The 13,191-nt window shown below is 45.0% G+C and overlaps 1 protein-coding gene across 1 annotated transcript; it reads right to left on the reverse strand.

Annotated features, from left to right (window-relative positions):
• Positions 1,199-1,905, reverse strand: LOC109835371. The gene is made up of 2 exons (XM_020403350.1): positions 1,803-1,905; positions 1,199-1,429 (listed from the first exon to the last, which is right to left on the reverse strand). Exons 1-2 carry the CDS (start codon positions 1,875-1,877, stop codon positions 1,199-1,201), a joined length of 306 nt encoding a protein of 101 aa, XP_020258939.1. The 5' UTR covers positions 1,878-1,905.

Raw genomic sequence — 13,191 nt, forward strand, 5'->3', positions numbered from 1 at the left:
ACGGGATTCCCGTCAGCGATGTTTCTATATCGCTGATGGGGATCCCGCTGACGGGGGCCCGTCAGTAATACGTATTACTGACGGAAAAAGTGGTGACGGCAAAGGCCGTCAGTAATAATAAAACATCGCTGACGGGATTCCCGTCAGCGATGTTTCTATATCGCTGATGGGGATCCCATCAGTGACATATGTTACTGACAACAGAACGTCGTCGGTGAATACACGGACGCTGACGGGATCCCCGTCAGCGATACTTATCGCTGACGGGGACCCGTCAGCGATGTTTGCAGTATCGCTGACGGGCTTCCCGTCAGCGATACCTATCGCTGACGGGAAGCCCGTCAGCGATAAGTATCTGCAGCTAAAAAAAATCTTGTGATATATACTCAGTTCCCTGTACATGTATATATTCCCTGTACATACAAATCTCCAGTACATATATATATTCCCTGTACATAATCTCCAAACGACATTTCACACGCATTCCAAAACATCTCGCAATGAATACAATCCAAATTTTCCCAATTAAACCTCTCATCCAATAAATTTTCACAAACAATCAAAATATAGACATTCACTTTTTACGATAAGTTCCAAATCCACAATAATAATTTTCACAACAAACAATACACACATATCATAAGTTCTAAATCCACAATATACAAACACGAGTATCATAATCTCAACTATAAAGATGTCCACAATATACAAACACGAGTATCATAATCTCAACTATAAAGATGTCCACAATATACAAACACGAGTTTAGGATATAACTCACTAAGATAGGTCATCCGCCCTATCCATGTCATCGTCCGCGTTGCCACTGGCGGATCCATCCCTACGACTCGTGCTCCCAATAGTATCATCTCCAATCTAACAACAAAATAATTTAAATTTAGAATCACATAATATTGTGTGTAATCATGTTTTACATATATAATAAGTATACCTGTCTGCTACTCTCTCCACTACCAGTAAATGCCTTTTGAGTGGCCAAGAAGTTCATAATCTGGCTTTGCACCCGAGTAGGAACCCGCCTTCTACAAGATTTCATTATTTGCCTAGAAACCATCGCAAAAGTAGCAGTAGGCTGGATCACTCACATAAGCTCCTCTTGAATATCCTCCCACATCTCCTCGGGAATCTGACCATCTAACATACTCATCACAGAGGAAACAAGCTGCATCGCCTGCCATCAACAATCCTCCTGCGGCATGTAAGAGGGCCCCGATGGCATAGTCGAGGGTGTGGAAATCGGCGGAGGCTGGAATTGTGTAGACACCCTCTGAGCTCCAACTCCCATCCACCTGGTCCTCCCTTTTTTAGGAAGTCCACAAACTAAATGGCTCACATTATAATTCTGCTCTCTAGTCAGGGGCTCTTGGCTCTGTGCAACAACCTCAGAATACGTGTTTTCCAGAGCTTCCTAGAATTCCAAAAAATAAATTTAAGAATTAGCCTTTCAAAAATAAAAGATATTTACCTGAACAAGTAAAATAAAATTACATGTGAAGGGTGTTTTGTGCAACATAAAAGTACATGTGAAGAAGGGTGTTAAGTGCTAATAAATAGTTGAAGGGTGTTTTGGCTTGTAAGGTGATAGGAAAAGTTTTGTCATCAGCAATTCAAAGGTTTTCGAGAATAAAACCAAGTAGATCAATCATGTTACAGTATGTTATTTCTTATGCATTGATGAATGGGTCATGGTAACTCGGCTAATAAGATGACCAAAAGAAGAGTGCAAACAATAAATTCCCAACATGATAACAGGCTAATAAGAGCTAAGATAATTAGTTAACCTGCATTTTCTTCGCCAATTCTAGCTTTTGTTTCTTAGTCTCATCCTCATCGTACCCCTTCTTAAATTGAACCATCGTTCTCCTGTGCAGTTCTGGTAGTGGGATAAAGGGAGCGTTCTGAGATTTAAAACTCTTTTAGCATAACGTCACATGCGGAACGGACTTAAAACAATCCGCATGCTAGCCCGACTCAAACGGTAGTCGGTAAAGGCGCATCAAACCCGTTGATGGCTGAGGATTTGCCAAAAATCCTATAAATATGCGAGTCATTGACGCATCAACTTTATGAGTTGGTCTCGTGACTCGAGCATCCAACGACCTTGGGATAAGATCCATGCTCCAATTCCTTAAGAGCTTAAACCGTGTGTACTCCAGCAGACGTACGAGTATAAACTGTGTCAAATGCCGAACAGTGCATCATAATGAAGCCTGGACGCCGGACAACGCGTCGCAATGAAGCTCAAACGCCAGACAACGCGTTATAGATGAAGATTCAACGCAGTCAATCGATGATAAGTTCTGTGTTGAAGCAGCAAACTCGAGCCAAAAAGTCAAGAAATCAAGAATCGACTTCAAGTTCAAATTCCAACAACGGTCAGACAATAAATGCAGCACCGGAACCCCTACAGGCATTCTACAAAGCACTGAATAGCCTGAAGGAATTGAAGGAATCCAGAACAGAAGTCATTCCAGAGTCCCGTTACACCGACTGAAGGTTGGGACAATCACATCCAAAGTATTCCAGACTCTTCTATAAAAGAATGAGACTGAAATACTTTGGAGGGGGTATCTGTAGGCGTATAAAATTGCCTATAGGTCCCTTAGCACAGCTCGACGCCGATTTAACAAACGGACCACCGGGCGACGTATCCAAACAAGACCGTTAGCTCGCCAACGCTGAAGCCAAGCTATACGCAACGGAGCAGGTTAACGAGGCGACAAATCGCACCCAAGCATTGGAATGCATCCACTCGCACGCGGAATCAAACCAATGTTTAGGTGAATCACCGAGTCATCTAAACAAGAGCGAACTCGGATGAATCACGATCAAATCAACATCAATTCCGGACTCAAATTCAGAAGTTGGTTTACTGCCATATCAGGAACCCGACTCACTGCCATATCTGGAATCAAGTCAACAAGTCGTTGCCAAGTCAATCAACCACACAAGAGAACCAGAACCGGAAACAAAGGACGAAACGGACAAACACCCGGGGACTCGGCCGAAACCGAACCACCCCAGGGTGGCTCGGCCCAAGCCGAGCCACCCTGAGGTGGCTCGGTGGCCGAGCCACCCCAGGGTGGCTCGGCCAAGGCCGAGCCACCCTGAGGTGGCTCGGCCAAAGCCGAGCCACCCCAGGGTGGCTCGGCCAAGGCCGAGCCACCCTGAGGTGGCTCGGCCAAGGCCGAGCCACCCATGGGTGGCTAGGCTCAGAACTGTGCAAATGCACAGTTCTGAGTGCCTATAAATAGGCCTTGTGCTCATTTGTTTCAGAGGTTGGAAATTTTGGAGAGAGGCGAAGCCCTGCTGGATTGAAGACTCAGATCTAAAAAAGATCACAACTTTGAAGGCTTGGAGACTTGGACTTTCAGATCCGGTGCTCGGCGATCACCAACGCCAAATAAGGCAGGAGTTCGAGAGGATTGGATTTGAGATCTACACGATCACACTCCGGATCTAAGCTTGGTTCTTAGATCCCGAGATTCGAGCGGTTGTTTCCTTGGTGAAACAATCCCTCCCGGCTATTATTCCCTTGGTGGAATATTACCCGTCATATCGTGTAGATCCGACCGGATCGAGATCACGCGGTGGTCCACGGCAAATAACCCCGGCGCAGGCAAAGAACCCACCAAAGCGAGCGACCGCAAAACAGGAGCTCGCGATTAGTTCGACAAATAAGGAAAATTGTAATCTTTACTTTGTTTTCTTTGATTTTTCATTGTAACCGGATCTTATAAAAAGACCGGATCTTTGTAACGCATAAAGTTGTTAACTGAGATAGCAATGATATCAACAATGAAGAAAGCTACGATTTTTCCCGCGAACAATCTGGCGACCACAGTGGGAGCCAACAGCTTTACTGCCGAAGCTGTCGCGTCGCAGCCGCGGATCCCGATCCCGGTCGAGGAGGAGGTCGAGTACGAATTCGACCAACAAAAGTTCGAGGAGTATCTGTCATCCTCGTCCGAATCCACCTCCCCTCGCAAGTCCAAGTCTCCAAAGCTCTCTTCCAAGAGAAAACTTCGTTGGTACGAAGAAGTTGAAGCTGCCAACGAAGATCTCGCCCCGTTTGATGCCGAAGCTGCATCGGGTGAGATCTCTCCTTCCAACCAGGTCAGATCTGCTCTGGCCGAATCTTCCGTTGCCGAGGGCGTAGTGACTCTCTCAAAGAGAGCCCGCCAAAGGCAACGTCAGCGCCTTGCGAAACAAATCGCAAAGGCAATGGAATCTGTGGACGGGATCCGTTACAACACGGATCTGAAGAACAGAAGAGGCGAACGACCTCAACAACCAATGAATGGCAACTCCTCCAAGCCACCAACGAACGAATGGATCCGTGTCAAACGGAACCGTTCAACGCTGGAGGATCGCATTCAGAAGCGCCGCGCACTCTCAGCACAAGCACGAGCTCAAGTTCAAGAAGCCCGTAGAAGGTGGCAGAATGGAGTAGCCAAGAAATCACCACTAACTCACAAAATATGGAGGCCAAAGTCCAAAGTGGTGAGTCAGGCCGAGGATCGACCTTTACAGCCTTCAAAACGAGTTCAACCTCCCGAACCATCCCGAGGAAGGAGGTCAATCTTGGAGCGCCTCGGTCCAATTCCCGACGAGCGCAACGAAGTCCATGAACGCTCGGGCCCGATGAAGAGGCTCCGAACTAATCAACATGCTGGGGGTCGACACAACCCTCAACATGACAAAGAGTTTACGGCACCCAAGCGCACTACCTTGCGCATCGAAGTTCGGGAGCCCGCTGAGAATTCATGTCTACAAAGGCGTGTTTCGAGGCGAGTGACTCTCGGAAGTCCAAATAAGGCAGTTTGCTCTCAGAAGGAAACGTTGTCATCCGAGGATGATAACGTTATACCTGGGAAATCATGCCAACACGCGATAGGTTACTCCGATCAAATGGACGAGTTGTACTATCGTGCTGGGGGTACGAACAAAACAAGAAAAAGAAGCCCTCAAGGGCTCGAAACTCAGTGCCCATGTGCCAAGCTCATTCGGGTAGTACTGTCTCAATGCAACTGCATCAAGGGAGTCCCCGAGAGAATTTCAGTGTTCGAAAGGCTCGGCACCGAAACGCCAAAACCAAGGCATAGGCGCTTCCGGCAAAGAAGAACAGTGGTTAAGGATGGAGAATTTCCGAAGGTCACCGCCAACATGACCAGCAAAGAGACATCGACACAGATTGATCTCAAATCGTTTCTGGAAGCGTCCCGGCGTGTAACCCGTCTGCAGTCCGGAGCCATCGCACGAGGAACTTATGGTAGGGTTCGGATAAGATTGCCTTCGGAAGATGAAGAATCGGATTCCTGCTCTGCTGTCGCATCGGACAATACAGTGTCCAGCGAAGGACAACCCCGCGAGTCATTCATGATAGGCGCGGAAGAAATGGCCAAAATGCTTGAAGACGCTTTGGCTAAGCAGAAAGAAAGTTTTAAATTCGAGATGGAGACGGCCATGCAGCAGATGAGAGAGATGCATGAACAGCAAATCCAAGCATTCAGGAACCAACAAGGTGAACCAAGCCACCGTAACCAGGTTGCTCAGGAAAAGGAGCACGCGGATGGGGATGAAGCTCACAATGCCAATAACCCTCCCATCAATGCAGGGGGTGGTAGTGAGGATGCCAACGGGGATACAAGTGAAGACTTGAAGATCAAAAGCCTCGAGAGTAAAATCAATACGTTGCTGTCTGCTCAAGAGGTAAAGAAAACGGGCATTCCTTGTCCATACCCGAGGGAATGGGAATCAATCCCCTATCCGGCGAAGTTTAGTCTAATCAACTTCACGCCGTTCGATGGAAGGGGTTCCCCCACCCAGCATTTGATTTATTTCAAATCGCACCTGGGTGCTATCTCTGGGAACGAGCCTCTGATGGTGCGGTCATTCGTCGGCACTCTTCGCGGAGCTGCCTTCGATTGGTATCGTCGCCTCAAGCCAGGAAGCGTGAACAGCTGGGATGACATGGAGACGAAGTTCCTTGCAAATTTCTTCGACGACGACACCGAGATCTCTATCGGATCGTTGCTCGACGAGAAACAAAAAGACGGGGAGTTAGTCGACACCTTCGTCAAAAGGTTCCGGAACAAGGCGATGAATTGCCGGGACCCGATCACCGAGGAATTCATTCTCCAGACTTGCCACAACAACCTCGCATTGGACGTATTGGAGGCAATGGGGACAGCACCGTCTGACACTTGGAAGGATCTGAAGGTGCGCGGTGAACAAGCCGAACGCTTCCTTAAAAGGAAGAAGGCCGAAAGGAACCAACCGACGGTTAATCTGCTGGACTCAAACTTCGCTTCCCGTGGTAAGGGCAAAGCACCTGCAGCTGCTGGTGGTGCTAATCAAGCGTCACAACAGCAATCCCGAAGGCAGCAGAAGACTTCGGGTCCGAGACTCCAGAGAGAGTATTCCTTCAAGGACGAAGACGTTCCAACCATCTTCGAATCGCTCCTCGAAGGCAACAAGATCAAGCTACCACCTATCACGAATCAGGAGGAAGCTGATAACACTACGGACCCAAAGTACTGTGCATACCACAGAAGGGTTGTTCATCCCACCAAGGATTGCTTTGCTCTCAGGAATAGCATTCAGACCTTGGTCGAAGCCGGCGTTATAACGCTAAGGTAAGCCAAATAAAAACGGCAAAACTCCGACCGGTATAAGAGTATAAACTGCTTCCTGACACTCCAAAGAGTATACGAGTATAAACTGTTTCTCAATCCTCCGACCGGTATAAGAGGTTAAACTACTCCCTGATACTCCAATAGGTATATGAGTCTAAACTGTTTCCCCACTTTTGACGGGAAGTTCCTGGAGAATATTAAGCTAATATTCTTAAGGATAACCCGGTTAGTTAACTGATAATAATGTCCGAACCAGTTCCGCAGAGGAAACTGGGGGTGGACGATTTATGTAACGGGAAGTTCCCAAAACCACAGCAATGTAATGAATAAGAACTCCCATTCAAATTCTCACCGTGTCTGTGCACTCAACACTCTCTCTGTTAGAGTCCGGACATAAAATTCCCAATTGGTCAAACCTTCTTACAGTTAGGACCACAGTCAAAATCCCCTCTCGATTCTCCCAATGAACGAGAGGTCCACAAATCAAGCGATCAAACCTTCCTACAGTTAGGATCGTCTTAAACCTTCCATTCGGTCAAACCTTTCTACAGTTAGGACCAAAACCAAAATCCCCTCTCGATTCCTCCAATGAACGAGAGGTCCACTTTCAAATCGAGTGATCAAACCTTCCTACAGTTAGGGTCATCTCAAACTCCTGCTTGGTCAAACCTTCCTACAGTTAGGACCAAAACCGCAATTCACTCTCAATAAACGAGAAATTCATCTTTAGTTCGGTAATCAAACCTTCCGACAGTTAGGGTTATCCGAATCTTTTCGATTCTCGGAGTGGAGATCCCACTCTCAGTTTCAACTTTCCGGATTCTGGGGGTGGAGATCCCACCTCGAGTCTCCTTTCCAGTTGAAGATAGAATATAAAATTCTTCTTCTTCATTTTTGGAAGATAGAATATAAAATTCTTACTCTCCCATTTCGGGTTCGTCTCTGCCCCAAGAGAAGACACCGCCTTTTTCAACTCCCAAAATCTGTGCTTCACAGGTATAGGAAGTTTATCCCGAATCCTAAGCAGGGATAAGTCTGCACCTAACACGCGCTGCCGGTTTAGTCTTTCTCCGAAGAAGAAGACACCAGAGTTCGATTCTGGGGTATTCTATCCTGAAACCTAAGTAAGGATAAGCCTGCGCATAACCTGCGCTGCCGGTTAGTTCTTAACCGTTAAAAAGAATACCCGTCCGCATATTCAACATTGTGGCAGGTTGTTATTAATAACACCAAAATCCATGCCTTACACGCATGGGGAATGTCATCCTGAATCCTAAGAAAGGATATGTCGACACCTAACACGTGTCGCCGGTTTAGTCTTTTACCGATTGAAAAAGACACCAGAGTTCGATTCTGGGGTATCTCATCCCGAAGCCTAAGTAGGGATAAGTCAACGTCTAATACACGTTGCCGGGTAGCCTATTCCCGTAACAATGGCGAAGCCTATGTATTCAACATCATAGCATAAAGTCTCAGAGAATTCACTCTCTTAGCACAACGTTACATGCGGAACGGATTTAGACAATCCGCATGCTAGCCCGACTCAAACGGTAGTCGGTAAAGGCTAATCAAATCCGTTGAAAGGCTGGGGGTTAGCCAAAAACCCCAAAGTCAACGCCTAACGCGCGTCGCCGGGTAGTCTATTCCCGTGAGAAAGACGAAGTCAACGCACTAAAAGGGTTAACTCTTTTAGCATAACGTTGTTCGCGGGAAAAATCGTGTCTTTCTTCATTGTTGATATCATTGCTATCTCAGTTAACAACTTTATGCGTTACAAAGATCCGGTCTTTTTATAAGATCCGGTTACAATGAAAAATCAAAGAAAACAAAGTAAAGATTACAATTTTCCTTATTTGTCGAACTAATCGCGAGCTCCTGTTTTGCGGTCGCTCGCTTTGGTGGGTTCTTTGCCTGCGCCGGGGTTATTTGCCGTGGACCACCGCGTGATCTCGATCCGGTCGGATCTACACGATATGACGGGTAATATTCCACCAAGGGAATAATAGCCGGGAGGGATTGTTTCACCAAGGAAACAACCGCTCGAATCTCGGGATCTAAGAACCAAGCTTAGATCCGGAGTGTGATCGTGTAGATCTCAAATCCAATCCTCTCGAACTCCTGCCTTATTTGGCGGTGGTGATCGCCGAGCACCGGATCTGAAAGTCCAAGTCTCCAAGCCTTCAAAGTTGTGATCTTTTTTAGATCTGAGTCTTCAATCCAGCAGGGCTTCGCCTCTCTCCAAAATTTCCAACCTCTGAAACAAATGAGCACAAGGCCTATTTATAGGCACTCAGAACTGTGCCCGCGCACAGTTCTGAGCCTAGCCACCCATGGGTGGCTCGGCCTTGGCCGAGCCACCTCAGGGTGGCTCGGCCTTGGCCGAGCCACCTCAGGGTGGCTCGGCCTTGGCCGAGCCACCTCAGGGTGGCTCGGCCTTGGCCGAGCCACCTCAGGGTGGCTCGGCCTTGGCCGAGCCACCCTGGGGTGGCTCGGCCTTGTCTTTGACTTGATTCCAGATTTGGCAGTGAGTCGGGTTCCTGATATGGCAGTAAACCAACTTCTGAATTTGAGTCCGGAATTGATGTTGATTTGATCGTGATTCATCCGAGTTCGCTCTTGTTTAGATGACTCGGTGATTCACCTAAACATTGGTTTGATTCCGCGTGCGAGTGGATGCATTCCAATGCTTGGGTGCGATTTGTCGCCTCGTTAACCTGCTCCGTTGCGTATAGCTTGGCTTCAGCGTTGGCGGTCTTGTTTGGATACGTCGCCTGGTGGTCCGTTTGTTAAATCGGCGTCGAGCTGTGCTAAGGGACCTATAGGCAATTTTATACGCCTACAATTCCCTCCATGCTTAAAATTCTCATACAACCCTTGGAGGATACGATGAAGGTGGCGATTAAGGAGGTCGGCGCCGGACGAGTTTCATTCGATTCTTTTAAGCCAATACTCATGCATTCTTTTAACGATATTCGATATGTGGATGATGCTCACTGGTTTCAACACTATTCTGAGAATATCTCTCGATTAGAAAAGGATCTGAGAGCTTTGGAGGAGTTGCGCTCTGCTGATCTTGCTGCCCAAATTACATTAACCTTTGATGATCTCAGGGCTGAAGCAACTCGTCAATACGAAGCTCTTTAAAAAAATATCACTAAAAGGGAGCTTAAGATTGCATCCTTACATGGGCAATGTATTCAGAAGCAACAGGCCATAGTTGCTTCTAATACTACTATACAAATGTCTCGAGTAGAAATCGATCGACTAGAGGTGGAGTTGGCTCGACAGAAATCTGAACTGGTGTTGGAGGAAGAGATCTTAAAAAGACTCACAATAGAAAGTGTGAAGACCTACGCCACCTATCGTTCTTCAATCCAGGATCTTGAACTTATCTAGAAGGAAGCTATCAAGGTGATGCCGGATGAGAACGAACTTAAGAAGAGAGCTAAGGTAATGGTACATGCCGCTCATGAGAAGAAACTATCTGCTATTAAGTCTCGGCTCGCGTCTTTCAATTTCACTGGCCCAGAGGTTTAATTATGTATTGTCCTTTTTGTTTGATAAGAACAAGGCCTTTGTATCACTTCTTAATATTTCTGAGTAAAATAAGAAGAAAGTAGTTTTGGCTTTTCCCTATTTATTGCATGTGTCGTGTTCTCACTTGCAACAATGAAATTATATAAAAAATGCCAAGTTTAGAAAATTTTCTTTATTATCATCTAAGATGATTCTAGAAAATTTTGCTTTGTTGGGGATAAGTACTCGTCATTCTCTTAGGATATGACTTGCTCAATAGAATTCTTCCTGTGTTATGTTTTTACTTTAAACACTAAAGAAATCCACAAGTGCCGAAGGTGTGGTATGAATTTTCATATAAAGTGAAATTCAAGAATTTTCCTTATAACTAGTAAGGGTAATTCTAGAAAGAAACCAATTTGTTGAGAATTTTATGAGAACACTTGTTATTCTTATGTAGAGGAATAAAAATATTCCCATAAGGGGGCTTATACTGTTGGAGGTATAATGTTAACGTAACAGGGAAAATATTACGATCAAGGTAATTTTGAGGACTCATCGTTCTATAGAAGAAAGCCGATAAGTTGATTTTGTCAGAGGTGTGATATTAACGTGACAGGGAAAATGTTACGATCGAGGCAATTTTGAGGACTTATTGCTCTATTGAAGTGAGTCGATAAGTTGATTTTGTCAGAGATGTGATAGTAACATGACAGGGAAGATATTACGATCGGGGCAATTTTGAGGACCTATTGCTCTATGGAGGAGAGTCGACAAGTTGATTTTGTCAGAGGTATGATATTAATGTGACAAGGAAGATAATTATGTGATTTGAATATCATTTGGGGGACTCAGCGTCTCGTTGGGGAGAATCGCCAAGTGGTATATCATCAGAGCAATGACTTGGAAATACTTGTGATTTGAACAAGATTTTGAGAATTAGCGTCTCGCTGTAGAGAACTATTAAGTGCTTATCACCAAAGGCGATAAATTTTGGTATTCATGATTTAAGAAAAGTTTAGAAATTTCATTACTCTGTTGAAGAGAGTTGATAAATTGGTCATTTACTACTCTGGTGGAGGGAGTTAGTAAATTGATCATGATTTGAGTGATTTTGGAGACTTATAGTTCTATTGATGAGAATCGATAAGTTGAACTTAACAGAGGAATTGTCACTGCATTAGGAGTGACGCAAGTTAAATTCAAACTCCATGAGGATGATGGTTGTCAGAAGTGTAAGACTAACCTTGATGAAAGTTCGGTCAACTGGAACAATTTAGGTTCTGCTGAAGTGATATAGAAGTTTGACAAGACCCTATTGACAGGATCCATGAACTTAAGGAATAAGTATCATGTTTGAAAATATAAAGGTGGATTCTTTGTTTAGAATAATTGCAACGCAAAGGTAACCTTTGTGTTTGAGGTTCGAAACGCAGAGCTAAGAACTCTCATAATGCAGGTCTAGGCTTCGCGTTTGGGAATTGAACGTGGAAGTGAACTTTGCGTTAAAGTCCAACCGGCTTTATCTACTAACGTAGAAGATCACGTTTTAGAGATGGTTGGGATTCTCTCCTAGAATCCCACACCGATTTAACAGCTTGATGGCTGTTATAAATAGGTTTGTATGGTCACATCAAGAGTCATTCGACTCTTTCTATTTTTGGCTTAGTTCCAAGAATGAGAACGCGCGTTTATCTTTGACCCGTATCTCCGTCGACAACCATCTTCTCCGATTAGCTGCATCAATGGCGCCGATGAGAATGAGTTCTGGCTCCAAAAAGATCGCTAGGGCGACTTCGGAGACACCGTTGGCCAGAAATGCCAGCGGTGTTCTTGTTTCTATGAGGACATCGCTGTCGCCATCGCCATCGCGTGGGCCTTCCTGTCATGGTAGGCGGTGATCATCATAACTTGCTTTGACAAGTTTTCTGCAAAACCCTAAATGGGTTCTTGACAACGAGGAAGATGACTCGTTTCAGTTAGAAACGCAGAGTTGCGACTCCGTGTTAAAATTGAAAACGTAGAGTTAAGACTATGTGTTTAGGAAACATAAAGTTAAGTCTCTATGTTAAAATTGAAAATGCAGAGTTAAGACTATGTGTTTAGGAAACATAGAGTTAAGTCTCTATGTTAAAATTAAAAACGCAGAGTTAAGACTCTGTGTTTAGGAAACATAGAGTTAAGTCTCTATGTTAAAATTAAAAACGCAGAATTAAGACTCTGTGTTTAGGAAACATAGAGTTAAGTCTCTATGTTGGAATTGGAAACGCAGAGTTAGGACTCTGTGTTTAAGAAACGTAGAGTTAAGACTCTATGTTGGGGTATGAAATTTGAACGCAAGTCTTAGCCTCTACGTTTCAATTCTAACCGCGGGTCTTTGCATCTGTGTCTGAATATTATGATACAAGGTTGACCTCTGCGTCCAAATATTACAATGCAGGGTTCGACCTCTGTGTTCAAGTGTTGATACAAGGGTTGGCCCTTATATTTAAGGCTTGACACGTAGAATTTGTCCTTCGTGCTATAACCCAGTTTTCGTGTTAGCAACCTATTTCTGTTACTAACTATTGTTTCTGATTTTGTAGTGTTTTTTCCGAATGTGCCACTTTTGCAAGATCACCATTTTGGGTATATTGGCGGTCCTGACACGAATAAAGTTTTTAACTTTCACGGCAGCATCCCGTTGTGCACTTTCCCTGACTCGGAGAGAACAAACATGCTCAGATTCCCACGATGCTCTACTCTCAGAGCTTTGATCACTGACTTGGATTTGGAAACTCCTGTCGGTCATGATCAATTCCCTAAGCCGGCATTTATATTTGGAGATCATATAGCAATCGACGACAGCCTTATACATGCAGAAGATTCAAAGATGCTACGGAGGGTCAACAACCGCTTCCTCTATCTCCCAATTATGAAAAGGATGTATCCTCTTTCCTATTTTTTGAATGTGAACTGTCTCCGGGGTTTGACTTTTGATATAGTCAAAGAGCAAGAAAATGTGTCGCTTGGATTT

Source organism: Asparagus officinalis, chromosome 3, assembly GCF_001876935.1.
Source record: "Asparagus officinalis chromosome 3, Aspof.V1, whole genome shotgun sequence".
NCBI classification, from domain to species: domain Eukaryota; kingdom Viridiplantae; phylum Streptophyta; class Magnoliopsida; order Asparagales; family Asparagaceae; genus Asparagus; species Asparagus officinalis.